The sequence below is a fragment of the Siniperca chuatsi genome, linkage group LG11, assembly GCF_020085105.1.
Source record: "Siniperca chuatsi isolate FFG_IHB_CAS linkage group LG11, ASM2008510v1, whole genome shotgun sequence".
Lineage (NCBI taxonomy): Eukaryota > Metazoa > Chordata > Actinopteri > Centrarchiformes > Sinipercidae > Siniperca > Siniperca chuatsi.
In genome coordinates, this window is record NC_058052.1 from 27663461 (window position 1) to 27682532 (window position 19072).

Below are 19072 nucleotides of genomic sequence, written 5' to 3' on the forward strand. Positions count from 1 at the left end.
GCAAAACTGTATGTATGTTTTAATCAAAGTCTGCAAATAGAGATTCAGACCCATATGAGAAGACTATCAGCCTGCATGAGTTTAAATATTTAGGCATAATAATAAATTCACAACTCACATTCAAAACAAAAGTTAAAAAAGTTGTGAACAGAATCTAATTCAATTTGGCAAATTGGGAACAATTTAACTGCAGAGGCTTCAAAGTTGTACATCAGTGCCACGATTCTCTCACACATGAACTGCTGTTCTGTCATTAGAAGCGCTTTATAAGCCGGCTTTGAAAAAATTGGATAAAAAGTCAAATTCATATCATCATTGTAACACAACTATCGTTTCTTAAACTGGGAAAACGGGATCAAATTTGCAGATATTTAACTGGTGTTCAAACTGTTCCTGGTCTGGCCCTCCCTCTACCAGAGCTAATCCCAGAGGGGATTGTAAAATACCGTATAGAAAAGGTACGTTTGGGCAGCCAGTCTTTTCCTGTCGAGCAGCACATACCTGGAACACTTTACCAACAGGACTAAGGAGCATCACATCTGTCAACTCCAAATCTATAAAACAATGGTTACTGGACAATCAAACATGCTGTCATCATCTGAGGCAGTGGTTATGTCATTGTTTTACTATTTGTCTGTGCTTATGTGCTCTTGTATGTTTTCTTTTAATGTTTTTTATACGCCATCAACCTGCCGGGGACCTGCAGATGAAAATTAGCCAGTATGGCTAAATCTGGCACATTTACATGATGAAGTGTTCATGTTAATTAATGTGCATTGTCCCTTATTAAATAAAAAACATTAAAAAAATAACTGCTTTTGTTGTGAACCCAATCTTTATTAACAACCTCAACAGTCCTTTCATACATACAAGAAGCTTCTGCAGTAATCTTGCACTAATTAACTTTAACTACTAACTAACTGTTAACTACTAACCTTGTTGCAAAGCTAATCAGTATTTTAAAAGGGCCATGCCCATAATTCTGCATTTTAGCCCAATAACTACAAATTATATATGCGATTGAATTACCACCCAAAAAAAATTCCAAAAATACCACAAATTTTAGATTGATTTCCTTCCTTTGGGCTGCCACTGATTTCACTTAATTTCAGAAAATTATGAAAATTAGATTTTATATTTGTTCAAAATAGGTAATCTGTCTATCACAGTTAACATTCAGTAAACTTTATTTTTTGGGTCACATTACATGCTCCAACACCTGATAATTGATAATTGACTACCAAAACGATTGCACTCTGTTGAAAGAAAACTGAATCCAGAAGTAAAAATCACTAGTGAGAATTTGATCAAAAAGGCTGCTGTTACAGGAGCCATCTCTCAGTTCTCAGATGCTGGATCATCCTTTAATGCACCAACAGTGACAGTCCAGGGCGAGTTCCTGCAAATTAAATTCTTGCATACACTGGAGTAGGGGTGTAACAATACGTGTATTCGATCCGAACCGTATGTACAGGATGTTCGGTCCGGTGTGTGATTTCCTCAGTTCGGTACGCCATGTGACCCAAGCAGTTTCTGTCAAAATAGTCTACATATGTCGACTCACATGCACAGAACAGAAATTCTAGAGCACAAGTTTTACTCTGAAAGATTTAGCAGCGCACCAGTTGTTGTCTGTCAGCTGTAGCATGCTAGTCGGCTTAGTCCGGTTAGCCAAGTTAGCCAAGCTCATGAAGTGCCTGCGAATGGCAAACACAAGACCAGAGCTGGAGGATCCTCCCGTGACATTTAGATCCGTTGTATGGGAGCATTACGGTTTCCCGGTTAGTTACAGCGAAAATGGGCAACGATTAGTGTCAGACTGGATTCGGACATCGTTCAGCTGAAGTCACTGCAGATTCTGACCGTGCCAAAGTAATAACGAATGCTGTAGGAGTTCCCTGCTGTACCGAACCATAACCCTAAAACCGAGGTACATACCGAATCACGAATTTTGTGTACCGTTATACCCCTATACTGGAATGACTGTCCTTCGGGAAAGCAGAGAACCTCACTAAAATATTATGGTGTTCTTTGATATATAGTTGTCTATAATTTGTAATATAGGCAATTTGGATTAAAAGGCTAAAAGAAGCAAAATTACTGGCATTGTCCTTTGAAGGTGCTTCTGAACTTTGAAGTTTCCTCCTTTTAATTCTGTTCACACAGAACGCTTTCTTCACTCTGCGTTTCAACATGAACACTTCGTCCAGCCCAAAGGCTCGACCTTCACTGGACGCCGCCTTCAAAAGGAAGCACAGTCTGAAACAACACGGCTTTATGTCTCTTTTGTTTCAAAGACTGAATTTACTCCTTTAACCTAAACCTTCACCTTGACTCATTGTATCAGCCTTTATCATGAAAACAGCAGACACCATTTTTTACATTTACATACAGTGCAGAAATTGAAGAACTGAAACATTCAATTGTGCTGTATAATAAATTAGGATCAATTCCCTAAAAATCATCATTTAATCTCCAGCCTTACTGTGTCACTTAGGTCCACTAACTAAATCTGCTTCCATTTAAAAAAGTTCAAACACAAAAATTAAACGAAACAGTCCCTCAGTCACAAAGAAAAAGTTCAATAATTACTGATATTGGCATTTTATCTGAAGGTTAGGCTGTACAATCAAGTCTCTCTCGTGTGTTGTGTTTCTTCAGGTTTTGAAGATCAGCTGGGTTATCATAAGGTCTTAAAGTCCTCCATTAGTTCAAATTAATCAAAAGACTGTGGAGGACAAGTTTGATTACAGTTGAACTGAAGTTTATGTTTTTATTTTCAAGGCAACACAGCCTAACTTCCTGTTTATGGCTATCAGTCTGTCCTATCCATCCTGGTGGACTTGTCCTGGTATTAGAGCATCACTCTCAAGGCCCGCGGCCGAGGTGAACGGCGTGATCGTTTCCAAGGAGATTTCCGGGTCATCCTCGAGCTGGACGGTGGCAGGAAGCAGCAGCAGTCTGTTGTGGCTCCGGGAACTATTGGAGATGATCGATTCCTCATCAAACTGAGCGCTCATGTCCTCCAGGTGGTCGGACCCGACGTTAATGGTGCGAGGATGTTGCTGCAGCTGCGCAGGGACCAGCGCCTCCTTGTGGAGTGTCGTGTCATGGTGGTAAGAAACAAGCTCGTCGCTGAAGTTCACAGCCTCCACCGCGTTGCTTGAGCAGATGTGGTTGCAACCCAGAATGGTGGTGAAGGCCCGACGGAAGTCTGCGTTGAATGCGTAAATGACCGGGTTGAGGGAGGAGTTGGCCCAGCCGAACCAGACGAAGACAGTGAAGGTGGTGTCGCTGACACAGGGCGGGTCACAGAACGGGACCGTGCAGTTGAGGACAAAGAATGGCAGCCAGCAGAAGACAAACACCCCCATGATAATGGAGAGCGTCTTCAGGACTTTGGTTTCCTTCTTAAACGACGACTTCAATGAGGCTTCTTCATTGGGCCTGTGCTGCTGCTGGTGGTTCCGGTTCACACCATGGCCTTGGTTCTGTGCCTGCTCCGCCGCCCTCTCCAAAGAGGTGATCCGGCGGATTTGGGTCTGAGCAATCCTGTAGATCCGGGTGTAGGTGGCGATCATGATCACCACTGGGATGTAGAAGCTGATGAAGGAGGAGGAGATGGCGTAGGTTTTGTTCAGGTTGGCGACGCAGCTCTTGGCGAAGGTGCTGGTGTTGCTGCTGTTCGTGAAGTTCCTGCCACTGATGGCCATCATTTCCCCCACCTCCTCCTTCAGCTCTTCTTCCTCCTCCTCCTCCCCGGCCTGGTGCCAGTTGAGCTGCACTGGGATGAAGGAGATCAGGATCGACAGCGTCCACGCCACCCCGATCATGACAAACGCCACCCGGTGAGTCATCTTCCGCTCGTACTTGAACGGGCTGGCGATGGCCCAGTAGCGGTCCACACTGATTATGCACAGGTTCAAAATGGAGGCTGTGGAGCACATGATGTCAAAGGCGATCCAGACCCCGCAAAACCGTCCGAACAGCCACGTGCCGGTCACCTCGGTGATGGCCTCCCAGGGCATCACCAGCACGGCCACGAACAGGTCGGACACGGCCAGCGAGATGACGAAGAAGTTGGTGACTTTGGAGCGCAGGTGGCGGAACCGGACCACGGCAGCGCACACCAGCGTGTTCCCGAGCAGCGTGGACACGATGAGCAGGAAGAGGACGCAGCCGACGAGGACGCGCAGTCCGCCGCTCCCTGCCCCGCTCCCGCCGCCCTCCTCCCCGCCGCCCTCCTCCTCCTCCTCCCCGCCGCCCGTCCCGTCCAGCTCCGACAGAACTTGCGTGAAATTACTCCACGTCGTGTAGTTTTCCATTTTTTTTTCCACCGAGAGAGTGATTTTAAAAGTGCTGACAAGTCATTAGTATCCACGTGTAAATCCGCTTCTCTTCTTTCCAGCGGCTCCTGCCGCACAGACCATCCTCTGACCTCTCAGTGAAGAATAAAAACAGTACGGGAGGAAAAATCCTGTTGCATCTTCATTTATATGCGTCTTTTTTAAATTGAGATCCGTCCTCCGACAGCAGAAGGGCAAACCAATACCCAGAAAAGTGCTCCTCGAGTACTTATCCTCGGAAATTGAAATAATAAAAATGTAATAATAAAATAATGACTGAAATAATAAAAAAATGACTGTGATGATAAATGAATAGCAGTGATAGGCCTACTAACTGTGTCTCCGCAGGGGGTGGGGAGGTCTCTGTTCCGGTCTTTGGTCCCAGTGTGACTGAGAGTGGACTCACCTCTCTTGGTGTCATGCGCTCAGACTCGCAGTCAGGTGGGGCTCGTTGCCTCCTCAGCACAGGTAATAGATTACTGTCGTCAGTTCACTGCACATTGTTTCAGCTTTGAATAAAAACGCGATCCCAAAGGAAAAGTTCATGTCTGAATTATCAGTATGAGATCATGTTCACGATTTATCTCGGAGGGAAAAAGGTTTGTTGGCAACACAGTTGCTCTCGTGCGAGAAATAAACAAGCGACCAATAAAGAACAGAAGATAAATATGACTATTAAGGGGATTTTTGTTTATATTATTCTTACATTTTGTCTTGTGATCATAACAGCAGGGACAAAAATGTTATGCAGTTATTTACAAAGGGTAGTGAGGTGACATCATGCCTTAACAATATTAACACACTGATTGCCACAATACCATTATTGCATTCAAATTGTACAGGATCTGCGTCACCTCTTCAGATACACAGGCAGTGTCACACTCAGCCTGACACTTAAACTGCAGAGACAAGTGGGCAGAACAGAAAGTATCATTTATTTTCAGCAGCAGCTGGCTGCAGTACAAGGAAACACATGTTTCACTTCATCATGATACATGTCCTCTGTGATTTACTTTTATTTTATTTAACTACTGGACTAGAATACCAATAAGATGATTAAAACAGTTCTTTCAGCCGACGCTGATGGTCCTGTTGGTGCTTTTTCTCTGAATTTCGCAGACAATAAGCAACAAAACATGACCTACATGTCCTACATACTAACATGTAACAGTGGCTGCAACCCTGTCTACAGTGTTCATCTCCACCTTCCAAACAGATTCATAGTTTCTATATGTCCATGAACGCAGCTCTTTCTCAGTAGTGATTTTATTTTGGTGGGGGGCGTAAGCTGCTTGCTCCATCGAGCCTCTTCGGACTCCAGACAGTTCTTAGGGCTGGAGGTTTGATTCCCCGGCTCTTCCTGACCTCCTGTCTACATGTTAAACTGTCCTTGAGCGACATGGTATGCATAACGGGGGGAAAACACACAGCTAAACACATAGGCACACACACACACACACACTTCAGCACCACAGACAGCTCAGTAAAACACAAAACGTGACACTGCCACGGTGGGCTGGCGTGTGTGTTACACGCTTTGGTGTGATACCGGGCCTATTATCTATTATATTATCTATTTGAATGCATGTGTTGCTTATACAGAATGGAACCATTAAAGAACATTAAATACAATATTCTTTTGAAACAAATGGCAGATAATCCTGTGGGTTGTTCAGAGGCCCTCTGCTGGTTGGAGCAGTTTTATTCAACACTGCTGAGAGACAATACATTCTGCATCTGTCTCAGCGGGTTCAGAGGGACAGTACCCAGAATATGTGCTTTAACCAAAAAAACAAAACTCACCTCAGCTTTGCATCTAGCAGTTGGTGGGTCTTTCTCTTCTTTGTGAAAGTGTTTCACCGATTTAAAACATCATCAGTAAAATGGTTCAGTTCAGGTTTAGGTGTCATTGAATGAGGGCTTCTAGTCACACCACGATTTAACACACATAGAAGGAAAAATGCATCAGAGAAGAAGAAACGTTTTAAACAGCAGCCTTCTGGAGAGAGAAGCACCGATGAAGCTCGATGAGACCCGACAGTCTCAGAAGATCACAGGGGGAAAAAGGGATTCAGTGTTTTATCAGGACAATGTTTCTCGTCCAGCTATAGTTGTTTTCACAGAGAGTCCTTACAGTTCAAACATTTTTCTTTTCCAAAGTGGCAGAAGCAGAAAGTCATTCACAAAATCAACTTTTATTTAAGCCAAGGACAGTCTGCTTTGAAGAAAGGAAGCAAAGGCATTCGTTTTCATGCACCAAACTTAACAAGGCTTTTATTGTTGTGGTTACCCAAAATAATGGCCTCACATTTGCACATCAAACACTGACCGTGGCGTCATTTCTGTACAGGGAACCATATGTTTAACTCTGAAAACACAGCAGGCTTTGCAACTCAGTAAGTTTTCCCAACTTATTTTGTGAAAACACAGAAGTTGTCATTTAAGTTGAGCGGAACGTCTTCATAGTACAGCTGTCCTGAATCATCACCGCTCTGACTGATTTCAACTGACTACAGTTGCAAAATGATGCCTGTAGGGAGACAGTAGAAGACTCTGAAACCTTCCTTTTGTCCTTCATCTGATCACCTGCATCTCCTCTGTGATTAATATCGATTTAATGAACTCAATAAGAGCTGATGGATTTAATTTAGCTTCAGTGCAGATTCAGTATATAACTATGAGTGACGTTACATCAACTCAAAGTCTGGATATAAAGCTGGTTTAAACCCAAAGTCATAATAACTGAGATGATGACGTGACTTTGGACATTGCAATAGATATTTTGCACAGCAAGAGATTTTCACTTGTCACAGTAGGCAAAGCACAGATGCAGCCACCAGATGGCGCCACCTGTCTGCTGCTGTGTCTCGATACTCCAACACAAAGTAAGCAGTTATTCAGTTACTCATAAGTTCATTTTTATATATCAGATCATCTGATGAACACATGTTGTGGACCTCAGCATACTGGAACTAATTATTACTACTAGATGATAAGGGTTGCTGTTTAGCAGCTGTTGGAAGCATTCTTGAGAGCTTTCAAGATGGTTTCAGTCACAATGACAACAAAATGAAATGAAATAAAGTCAATGCATTGTTTATTGTTGATGGATTATATATCTAAGGCAAGTTTTAATTTTCAGTGTTTCAGTTTCAGTGTACTAATACACTGAAAGCAATGGCTGCCTGTGAGGTACAAAAACCAATCTGAAAGCTAATAGTTTTGGGAAATGGTGAGCAGGAATGTAGAGTAAATGTGGTTATAGTCAAAGCTACATTAATCAGTGTTGTGTGGATTGGTATCCTTTTTTGTGATGAACCCACAGAGTGTTGTCACCGACACTGCAGCTCCACGGAGCTTACATTCATCCGGTGCACACAAACACGACTCCAACAGGACGATGCTGTTGCTCTGAGTCTGTCGGTTGTATAAATGAGCAGTTGTTTGCTAACGTGATAGCCATAACAGCGTGTTAAGGTGAAATGTCAGGGGAAACCTTGCAGTAGTATTTGCTGACCAGCCCGAGCCGTTTAATCTCACAGACTGCTCCGACCAACATTAGTGGGACACTTTCAGGCTAGTGTTAGTTGCCGTTACTGTGTGTAAGTCCCTAGAACACAAGTGATTGACTTGTGTATAGTTGTTTCCTTGCATTAGTGAGACATCACTCACGGCAGAAAGTCTGCAGCCTGATGGACAGTGTGATCACTGCCCAATGCAGCTGTAATGGGTTAAAACATGCAAAAATAGTATGGCCCTTATCGCATATGCATCATCATCATGATGTCCAACTTGACTCCAATAGATTTTGCTCTGCTCTCAGTTTTCATGTGATTTAAACTGCCAAAACTGAAAGCGAGCACATTTGAGGGGGAAAAGTAAAGGAAGCTCGACTACTGGCACAGCGTCAGTTTCACTATTCCTCTGAAGGATCAAAACATTCAATGCTGCCCTCAAGCCTTGAAATGAATCTGTCCTAAAATGAACTTTCATGAATCCCAGAAACACGCAGAAGTGTTTGTCTGCCTGGAGATCACAATCATTTCACCACCTTCACTTTACCTGTTTGTAGGGAGCTGTGAGTTTATGATGAGGTCAGACTCAGTGTGTGTGTGTGTGTGTGTGTGTGTGTGCTCTTTTACTTAAATCTTAAACATTTTGTCCGGTCCCAGTTCACTTCAAAGTGCTGTTTGAAGGTTAAGACTTGGTTTTAGGGTTCAGAATCAGGTTTAGGTTAGGGAATGTATAATCTCGATGAGGGTCCTCACAATTATAGAAGTACAAACTTGTGTCTGTCTAACTGTGCATGATTGAAAATTCATTGTTTACTGTTTGTCTGTTTGCATTTTTCAGTGTGTGCTTCTGTGAGTGTGTTTTCGAGGTTGTGTGTAAGTCTGTACAACGTGGGTGTGTGTGTGTGTGTGTGTGTGTTTGTCAGGCTGCGTACCTGCACATATCTGAACTTTCTGCTTCTCTTCTTTTTTTTTTTTAAACCATCTCATATTCTTTGTGGTTGCTACTGTACACTTTGTTTTTACATGTGCAAATTGTGTACATGTGTACATGTGTGCATGTGCGTGTGTGTGTGTGTGTGTGTGTTGGCGTGCACTCTGCCGCCAGGTGAGGGCAGAGTCATGTCTGACGCAGGCAGGCTGACGGGGCTGGACCACGGCCTGCAGTTACGCCCAGTGGCAGATCTGGCGGCGGCTGGCGGTTCGTCGCAGAGGTGAAGAGTTGAAACTTTAATCACTGTTTTGATTCGACTGTTGAGGGGCGGGGACGGCCGCTTAGTATGTGTGGCATGTTTGTGTAAGTGTGTGTGTGTGTGTGTGTGTGTACACTTTGTTTTTTGTGTGTCTTTGAATAAGTGCAGTTTTTGTCTTTGCTGCTTTGCATGCCTTTGCTCATTAACAAACGACCATTTTACTCTTTACTGTGCTATTAATTTGACTAAATCAGCTCTAAAGAAAAGTTTCTAGTCCCTTCAACAAACCAGCTTGTACCTGCTGTCAAATCAAAAGCCTGCATGTGTCTGCGTTTGTGTGTGTGTATAAGTGATGACATTGAACTTGCATGAACCCACCATGAGTGAAGTCGACGGTGCGGCTTCATCTGAAGGTGAGCGTCTCTGCCTGTCGGAGGCTTCTGCTAACATAAACAGAGTGTCGCGGCTAACAGGGCGCGGCTCACCTGCGAGCTCGTCTGGATAATTAAAAGGAAGCAAAAGAGAAACTGGATTCAAAGTCTGTGTAAACTACACAGAGCTTGGAGGAGATTACACTGTGGAGAGAACTGGGTCATCCAATGATAAAATAAACCTGCAATTCCTTTAATTTACCAGACCTCTAGTTTTGCATGTTTGGCCCACTGGCTACGCTAACACTTCAAATCACTGCTGACTTTTCTTAGATTGACTTTCTTCCTTCCAGGCAGCAAAGTTTAAGTTCATTTCAGTCCACCATGAAAAACAACTTGTAGAGACTTGAAATGTGTTTGATATAAGGAGGCTAATCCATAACACTGAGCAACGTGTCACCTTTCTAAGTTAAATTTAATGTAACTTAAATATTTGAAGAATTCAGCTCTATTTTACAACCTGGGCCTTATTTTCATCGTTTTGTCTATCATAATTATCAATAAGTTACAATAATAACATTTTCTTCACCGTGTTCAGAACATGAGTGGTCAGATGTTCAGACAGGTAGTAAACAAACAGCGAGTTTAACTACACTATCCACTTATTTGGATGTGAAACTGAAAGCGAGCACACCTGAAATGTTGGTTACCGTATAATCAATGATAACATGGAAGAACTGTTACTGTGCAACTCCAGTAAGTCCAGCCGGTCAAAGATGAACCTGTCAGTTGCAAATCTAATGCACATTTACAATGGACAGATTTCCTCTTCCGAATAAAATTGTAAACCTGCAGATTTGTTTTCAGTGCGACTGTCTGTCGACTTGTTTCTGCCCTGTTGCAGCGATTTTGTTGTTTGCATAAATTAGCAACAATGTTGTTAAACAAAATATATATTTTTTCCAATCTTCCAAGTACAACTCCAGACTGTGACCGAAGCAGGAATGAGGACAATGTGTCTGGAAAACATACACGTTTAATCAGGTTTTTTTCACTCATGATGGTGAGATAAAAAGAAAGATCAGAATCAGATTCTGGTTCTGATCTCATGGTTTGGGTTAAAATAAGTGCGTTAGTTACATCAGTTAAATCGGAAGTTACGTTCAGTTACGTACATGACGTAACTTAAATACAATAGGTTAAGTAAGTTAACTTACAACTTTGACTTTTGGTTTCACACGGGACACGAACAACAGCCTCAACACATTCTCATTCCCAGAACATCAAATACCGACATTTTGCCACGCCCCTCAGCGTAGTATACAGACGCACATGGTACCCTTCAGCGTCTGTAGGCCACGCCTTCAGAAACTACTTGGTTAGGTAGTGGGAAGTCACGTGACATAAGGCATGTAAGTCACGTGACTTCTAAGTCACGTGTTGGTTAGTTTGAGGAACAAAAGTACCTGGTTAGGTTTTGAGAAGTGACGTGACTTGTAAAAAGAAAGCAAAAAGGAGTGACAAGACGCGAAATGACTTTGGTGTGTTATTCATACGCCCGGTGATACCAGGCTGCATAATAACATCACAGTAAAGGTGGGGAAAGAGAGGAGAGAGTAGGGACAAGTGCGAGGAGGGCAGAAGAAGAAAGAATAGAAAAAGAAAGTCGATGCTGACCCACTGCTGAACCTTGAAGGACTAATGACGCTGGAGAAGTGTGTGTGTTATCATGGGGGCCATGCTTGTTTTAGATCTTATCCTAGTTTTCAGGGTTCATGTGTTTTGGAGTTAACAGTTTTTATCGGCCATGTTGGCTCTGAGTTTTAAAACACTCCCAGTGATTGACTCACTGTCAGGATATTTTTAGTTTTTAGTGGAGTTTGTGTTTCCCTTCTGAAGTTAAAATTAATTTAGGAGCCTGCTAGTTGTTCAGCAGACGAGTTCAAATTCCTTTCTCATGATGTTCATCGTGTAAGCCTGTGAGACTCAGTTTACATCCAGTTTCTTCTTTGTATCAGCTGATTCCGCTCAATTCAAATCCATATGTCCAAACCGGACAGATGAGGACATACTATTACCTTATTATTATGAATTAAGTAGCCTTTAGATCATAATTAGAATCATTTCTGTGCATTTCTTGGCAGAATTTATATTTTGCCAGTTCAAAGGTTTTAGAGAATTGACTTGGCCTGTAGAGAAGCAATTTTGCTCTTCTGAAAGCAAAATTGGAGATATACAGGCTTTCAACCGACAGTGACACTAATTCATCACTAGTGTTTATAGTATTCCAAGAAGAACCATTCTTTATAGCTAATCCTTTTACTTTTGATAACAAGTTTGACTTGAACTTGTAACAGAGTATTTGTACACTTTGGTTTGAAAACTTTTTCATCTGTGTGATTCCCAGAGAGAGAGAGACTGAGAGAGAGGTCCAGTCATAAATCCTGCTGTTTGACAGCAAACACACAGCAGGGTCTCCAAGACACACACACACACACACACACACAAACACACAGGTGGTCTGTAGCCCCTGGCTGCTGAGAGTGTGTGTGTGTGTGTGTTCACTGTATTTGAGTTTATCAGCTAAATGAAACCAGGATCCCTCACAGTAGCTGTGTTTACATGGAGACTTTTGTTCTGTTAAGAATCTAAATTTGATCTTGATCAGAATAATGATGCTTCTTTTAAAAAACCTCAATCTGATTTAAGTGACTCATTCAAGAAATAATTCATTTGACAGTTGTGGTTTAAACCTTTCAGAATCTTTCATTCAGTGAATGAAAAGTTGTCTCTTTCTGACTTTCTGATTACTCTTTATTTTAAGAACATGTTGATGTTCTCCTGGGCATGACGCACCACTGTCTCTTCAGTTTTTTTATAAGATCTTTGGTGTAACTAGTGGGGATGAACTTACAGTCAGCATGGGAGCTGGCAACTGTAAGTTTGGAGACAGCATCTCAAGACAAAGGACAGAGTGAGACAGACATCTGAGACAGAGACCAAATGAAGAAGACAGAGACATGCAGAAAGAGAGCTGTCTGAGTCAAGTGTTAGACTGCAGTCTTAACAATGGGAAGAGCTTTTAGTTCTGACAGTGACGCTGAGTGAACGTCTGAGCAGCAGGAAGATGAGGAAACTTCGGTCATAAATATTTACAGTAAGAGCAGACAGGAGCCATTTTGGATCTGTGATTGGGTTTTTGTCACACGGATTATAAAAGAAAGAGTAGAGGGTCAAAGAAAGTGCAATTGTGTCATTCATAAAGTGTCTGCGTGTGTGTGTGTCTGTGTGTGAAATTTGCCTGAAATTACTGCCTGTTCCCAGTCAGTGAGTGTGCGTTCAAACTGAGCGAAAGCAACGAGTAGAAGTCCATTTATTTTCTCACTGTTTTGTTTTATTTTCTAAACAAGTTTTTCTGAGCCTCCTTAATCATTCATAATGTTTGCTTCACTTTATTAGTGCACAATTGACTGCTGGAGACTTTGTGCAGCGTTTATTCAAGAATTCATATGTCGCCTCTATAATTCATTTTACGTTCAATCTGAACTCACCTTAACGCTAAATTCAGAAGTAGTTTTCTGTTCATATTTCGTCATCAGTTGAGTTTAGTTTGCTTGGATACCTAATGGCTTCTGCTGTAACAGTTATTATTCTTCCACAGTAAAAAAACCTTAATTCACAACCTTGAGACAAAATTGAAAAATATTAAAGAAATTGAATAGAGTCCTGTTGAGTTTCTCCAGCCCAGTCACCAGAAGAAAATCTGTATCAATTGTACGTTTCTGCAAACCACAGATACGTGCAAACTGTACGTTTTAATACATCTAATACATATCATAGGGACATTTCTACAACACATATCATACGTAGTTAAGATGACGTCTTTAAGAGCTGATTTTCTTATTTGGATGGTGGCGAGGTCAGAAGTCAGATGGCTGGAAGTTGCAAAAGCACCAGAGGCCACTGTTCGAATTTGCAGCCATTTTTCAGGCGACAACACCGGATGTTTTTAGGGAGGCGTCGGGACATTTGCGGCCGTTTTTATGGCAAAAACTCTCTATTTTAACCCAAATCATGATGGTTTTTCTGCCTAAACCTAACCAGACCAACCACAGCATTTGAAACATAGAGATTAAACGTTTGAAATGTACAGATTGCACATATCCGTGGTTTCCAGAAACGTACAATTGATGCATTTTATTCGGGCGATTGGGTTGGTTTCTCATGTTAGGTGACTGAAGAGTTGTAGCATTTCCAGTCTCGGATGGACACGAAACTATCCCTGTTGAATCATTATACAAAAGATGAACAACTGTGTTACAAAATATTTGGTTCTTTGTAGAAGTCAACTACAACTCCCAAACTGCATTTCAGTGAGAAACATCCAATGACAGATCTTAAAATTCAATCGTGTGCACTACTAACTGCAAGCTCCAAATAAAGATAGAAGTGTAGAAACCTGATAAACGTTTAGCAGTTTAAATCATTTGACTTTCAGACTCTGGGTCACTAACTTTACAGTACTTGTGTGGTCAGTGATTTTAATCCCGTCTGGAGAGTGTACGTAGGTCATTTTTCATCCCCATCCCGATAATAATTACAGCCACAATCACTTACTTTTTATCAGCTAAGTGGATATTTCATTCATTTGTATTTGCTAATCTGATTATCTGAACATATTAACAGCATCATGAAGGCCTATCTGTGAACCAAACGGAAAAAAAATTAAAGCCATCAGGAGAGCAAAACCCCAAATCAAATGTGCTGTTGTAATGTCAACTACAGGTAGGTACTGCTAATCTCTTTTGGCTTTGTCCTGCTGAATGTCCATGTCTATTACAGACCACAGCTTGTAATATTGTGAACGAACGGGGTTAAAGCACATCACACTGCCTGTAGCAGGTAGAGCAGCTGAGGTCAGCTGGTCCAGAGACCGAATGTGATGAAATAGTTGATTTTCTGGAGCGTTGATGTGTCTCGATACTGGGGAACAGGACAGAGGTGTACTGTGACTTGTGTGTTGCTTTTAAGTGTCAGCAATCATTGGGTATGTTAAGATCTGTTAAATGACAATAACGACATGACCAGTAGCAAAAACTATATGTAGCTCCTGTTGATGCCTCTCTTCTCGACCAAACTGGATCAGAATGACACAAGCGATGGCTGTAAGGGTTAAACAGACGGAGCTGCTCGCTCTCTCTAAAAGCTTCCAGCAGCCAGCAGCTCTGAGAGGATCAGAGCTTTCAGACCACTTGTTGCTAATAGAGGGATATTTACCCTAACGGGAACAGAGAGAGTGTAACCCCAGGTCACTGCACTCAGCAACAACACTGACACAAAGACACACAGACAGCCCGCTCTGCTTTTACAGCAGGGACAGACGAATACACTGTAAAAAATGTCAGTGTGAAGCAGTCATGTAAGCTCTATTCATAACAGGCAGCAGGTTCAGTAGGGGTCAGATTTGTTTTCAAAAATATCATCTGGGATCAAACTAACAGAATTCACATTTTTCAGATCCGTTTTAAGTCTAATTCAACTCCTGCTGCACTGAAAATGATCACGCATGTCGCATGTTTGCCCACACAACCAGTCATTGATGTCACACAGCAGGTGTTTCCCATCAGCTGTCAAAGCTACAGCACCTGCACCTGCTGTGGCTTCACTGGTTGGGGTGTGGCTGGATGTACAACATTCTTCAACCCAGAGAAATCAGAGATCAGCAGGAGAACCAACAAGTTGCCAATGCTACGAAGCAAGTTCAACATACCCCGGCTCTCTTTTCATTATCTGGCTTCACTAGCTGCTTATCAACTCGGTACGTCAACCCAGGGTTTCCCCAGCCTAGCCACGAGCGCGTTCACATAAAAGGGGCTGTGTTTGTAAAACATGGACAAGTCTACCGGCAGCAGAGTGGCATATTTTACCAGTGAACAGCAAACTATAATATTAGAGAAATACGAAAATATTAAACACATAATCCAGGTTAAACGCAACACAGTTGAAGTTGGCAAATGCAGGAAGGACAGCTGGCAAAAAAATCGCAGACTGTGTGAATGAGTAAGTTATTTAATAGGCTTATAATATCACTGCCCCATCATTAGGGCACTACATCTGACTATAATTACATTTATTATAATAATAATAATAATAATAATAATAATAATAATAATAATAATAATAATAACATTTATTTGTGTAGCACTTATTAAAGCCAGTGTTACAAAGAGCTTTACACATAAAACACAACAAAAAATACACAGTAATGTATGAATAAACAGGCAGGCATAGAGAATAAAAGAGGAATAAAACTGAAACACAACGGATGATAAAAACCAGAAATAAAACACCAAGGATTAAATGTAAAGACAAGGGCTGAATTAAAACTTAAAATAGAGCAGTACAAGACCTAAGTGCAGCATCAAGAATAAAGTATAATGTAACTCAATACTTAAGAATTAAAATAAACCTAAAAATTAAGAAAAGATTATCAGAAGGTAGGAAGATTTGTGTATCCCATTAAATGAATGTGCTGCTTGGATGTGTTCTTATGGCGTGTATGATCATATTTGCCTTATTCTTTGAGCTGCAATCCGAGCGGTGTGAAATGGACTTGGGAGCAATAAATATAAAAACATAATTCAAAGCGGTAAGTAGGCTCGCTTTCATATCTTATAAGTGCAACAAGTACAAGGCTGTAGTGCTTCAGGCAGTCTCTGCTGTAGGATGATAGCGGTAAAGCACAGGGGTTTTGTCAGGCTCTGAACACTCCTGCCCCCCTAAGAGACCCTCTCACTGGGCTTCATTCTTTTTTTTTTACTCCGTGCACCACAGGACCTTCTATGAATGATGATGCAATTTTTCAAGAGAACTGATTGGTCAATAGCCTATATAGGCGGTGCTCTTATACTCATTGATCTGTTATCTCTGCTCTGCAGGTTAGGTGTTTAGCATTAGTTACCATGGCGATCTATCCTGGTAAGAAGTGAACCACTGTCGTAAGACTGAAAATCCAGGGTTAAACCTGTTATCTCGCTAACCCCAAATCCTGCTTCATAGTACAGGCCAGAGACGAGGCTTTTGGTGTGTTTTATTGATGTTATTTTATGTATGATGAACATATTTTAAACCATGACTACAGTCAGTAACAGTTTTTAGATCTGAGTGCAAGATGTTTACCTCTTTATGGGATTCAGCAAATGTAATTCTTACTAATGTTCCAATTAAAATCTGTTGTGGGAACAAATGCAAATCAGTTTGACTTTTCAATTGATTAAATTGATCTTAGCCTTTCTTGAGAGTGGTAAGAGTCTGTATTCAGGTCCATAAGCAACAAATATTTGTTTTACAGAAAACTAAAACTAATAACTCAGTCATGCACTTGTGAAGATGAGCATGTTCTGAACTGTAGGCTCAATATTAGCTGTCTAATCGGAGCGCTCCAGGTGTGGTTGGCCTGTGCCTGTGGCTCTGTCTGTCTGTGGTAACTTCACGTTGTTGTAATTTGCACACACATAGTCAGAAAAGGTAACAGAAATCAGAAAACACAAGGTCAAATTGAAATAAACTTTCCATTAAAACTTGATAACTTTGGTTGGGTGGTTGTCAGTTCATGTCCTTTTTTGTTTTCATGCTGGTTCTTTGTTATATGAAGAGGCTTCTGAATTATGACGGCCAATCATAACAATTTAAAGCCGATGAAAGGAAGCTATTAAAACAGAACTGGGGCCCGAGCGAGCTCGGCTGGACTTGGTTAAGTTCTGGGGGGGAGGGACAGCGAGGGCAACGACAACACGTTATGTGAAAAATAAAACCGATAAAAAACGGAACACTGATCGAGTTAAAAGTCCTGTGTTGTCAGCTAAGCCCCGGCTTTGGGAAAACACCAGCAAATTAGCCATCACAACACTCCGGTTGTGTTTGTTGTCATTCCGGAGCCAGTTATGCCTGGCGCTGCCTCGCTGTAACCCCGCCGCGGTGACACCTATCTCTGCGTTAAACAAATACGGCGAGGTCCTGACCCTCCATGTTTGGATTCGCAGGCTGGGAGCCCAGACAGCCGCGCAGCGCTGCGATGCACGTATCAACACAAACCTCCATACAGGAATGCAGCCGCGGCCCGTTTGACTCAGCCACGGACCCCACCGTGACCCGGTGTGTGTTAATGTCCACTCATGAATCTCTGTCCGTAGCTGACACACAACACGCAGATCAAACTGCCTCCAATACACACTGACAGAACTGCACACGTGTCTTCAAGTTTGTGGATAGTGACATTTTTTGATTGTCCATGCCTTATGACTAAGAATGTGTGTGTGTGTGTGTGATTGTCTGAATGTATGTCTGTATCTGCATGTGCACAAATTATCAGCAAACCATCCTTCCTTCGTTTTCTCAGTGTGGGTTATCTCTTTGTGTGTGTGTGTGTGTTTCATGTTCTTTTATCCCAGTGGGGACCCGAATGCACGCTAACCCATGGGGACTTGTGTCACCGTGGGGACAAAAATTGAGGTCCCCATTCATAGAGACTGCTTCTTGAGGGTTAAGACTTGGTTTTAGGGTTCAGGTTACAATTAGGTTAAGGTTAGGGTTAGGGGCTAGGGAAAAATGATGTCAATGACTGTCGCCCACGAGGATAGTGAAACAAACGTGTGTGTGTGTGTAAACACAGTGAAGTGCAGGATAAGGAGCAGAGCTTGATTGATTGTTGTTGCTCTTCAAAACGTTTCCCCGGGCGTCAAATGCAGACATTTTGTCACACGCCTCAGCTTTGTATACAGACGCACATGGTACCCTTTAGCGTTTGCATGGGGCACGCAGGGCTGCCAGAAAGCCTAAAGGAAGTCAGGTGACGTAGTATAACAAGCCACATCAAGAGCGAGCAAGTCCACCTATGGAGGTGGGGCGGTGGATGGATGGATGGGTCAAACAAACACAGGACTTTCACCCAGGAGACCGGGGTTTGTGTCCTGCGTGAAACTAAATGTGAACATTGAGTTATTTAAAGTTTTAAGTTGCATTATGTTACAAGTCACGTGACTGACACGTCACGTGACTTCCTACTACCTAAGTAGTTTCTGAAGGCTTCTCCTGCAGACGTGACGCAGAGGGACGTCGACCTGGGAATGAGAACGGGTTGGATTGCTGCCATTAACGTCTGATTGGTGGATTTTATTTTTTTTTAACACACCTACACACACACTTCTGGCCTTTTCTTAATACAGAGTACACCGAATTCTGACGTCCTTGACACTTGGCACCTGAAACCTGGAAAGTTGAACTCAGGGGTCCGAACTCCTGAGAACAGGAGGACGCAGTACAATCAATTGTGCAATTAAGGAAACAGCGTTCTTGTCTTCTCTTCACGTGATTACACTTCAACATACCTCTACATCTGCAGTGAAAGAAAATAATCTCTTCTTTTGACCTTTAAACAGATACACCTGTTATCCTCACTGCAAAGCATATTTAAAATAAAATGAGCTCTTGTGTCAAACACCACACTGCCTTTTCATTTATACACTGGTGGTTGATGTATCCAGTAGCTGAGAGAAGAACATGATGGTTAGATCATGACTGACAGAGGTTATGATTCATGGTGTTTAGGAATATGTCTTACTCTTCAGATAGATGACTTCCGTTGACCCACT

General features: G+C 42.1%; 1 protein-coding gene across 1 annotated transcript; it reads right to left on the reverse strand.

Annotated features, from left to right (window-relative positions):
• Positions 1-816: 816 nt before the first annotated feature.
• LOC122884887 (D(1)-like dopamine receptor) lies at positions 817-4931 on the reverse strand. Its single transcript, XM_044215360.1, has one exon. It carries the CDS (start codon positions 4323-4325, stop codon positions 2826-2828), a length of 1500 nt encoding a protein of 499 aa, XP_044071295.1. The 5' UTR covers positions 4326-4931; the 3' UTR covers positions 817-2825.
• Positions 4932-19072: the final 14141 nt, after the last annotated feature.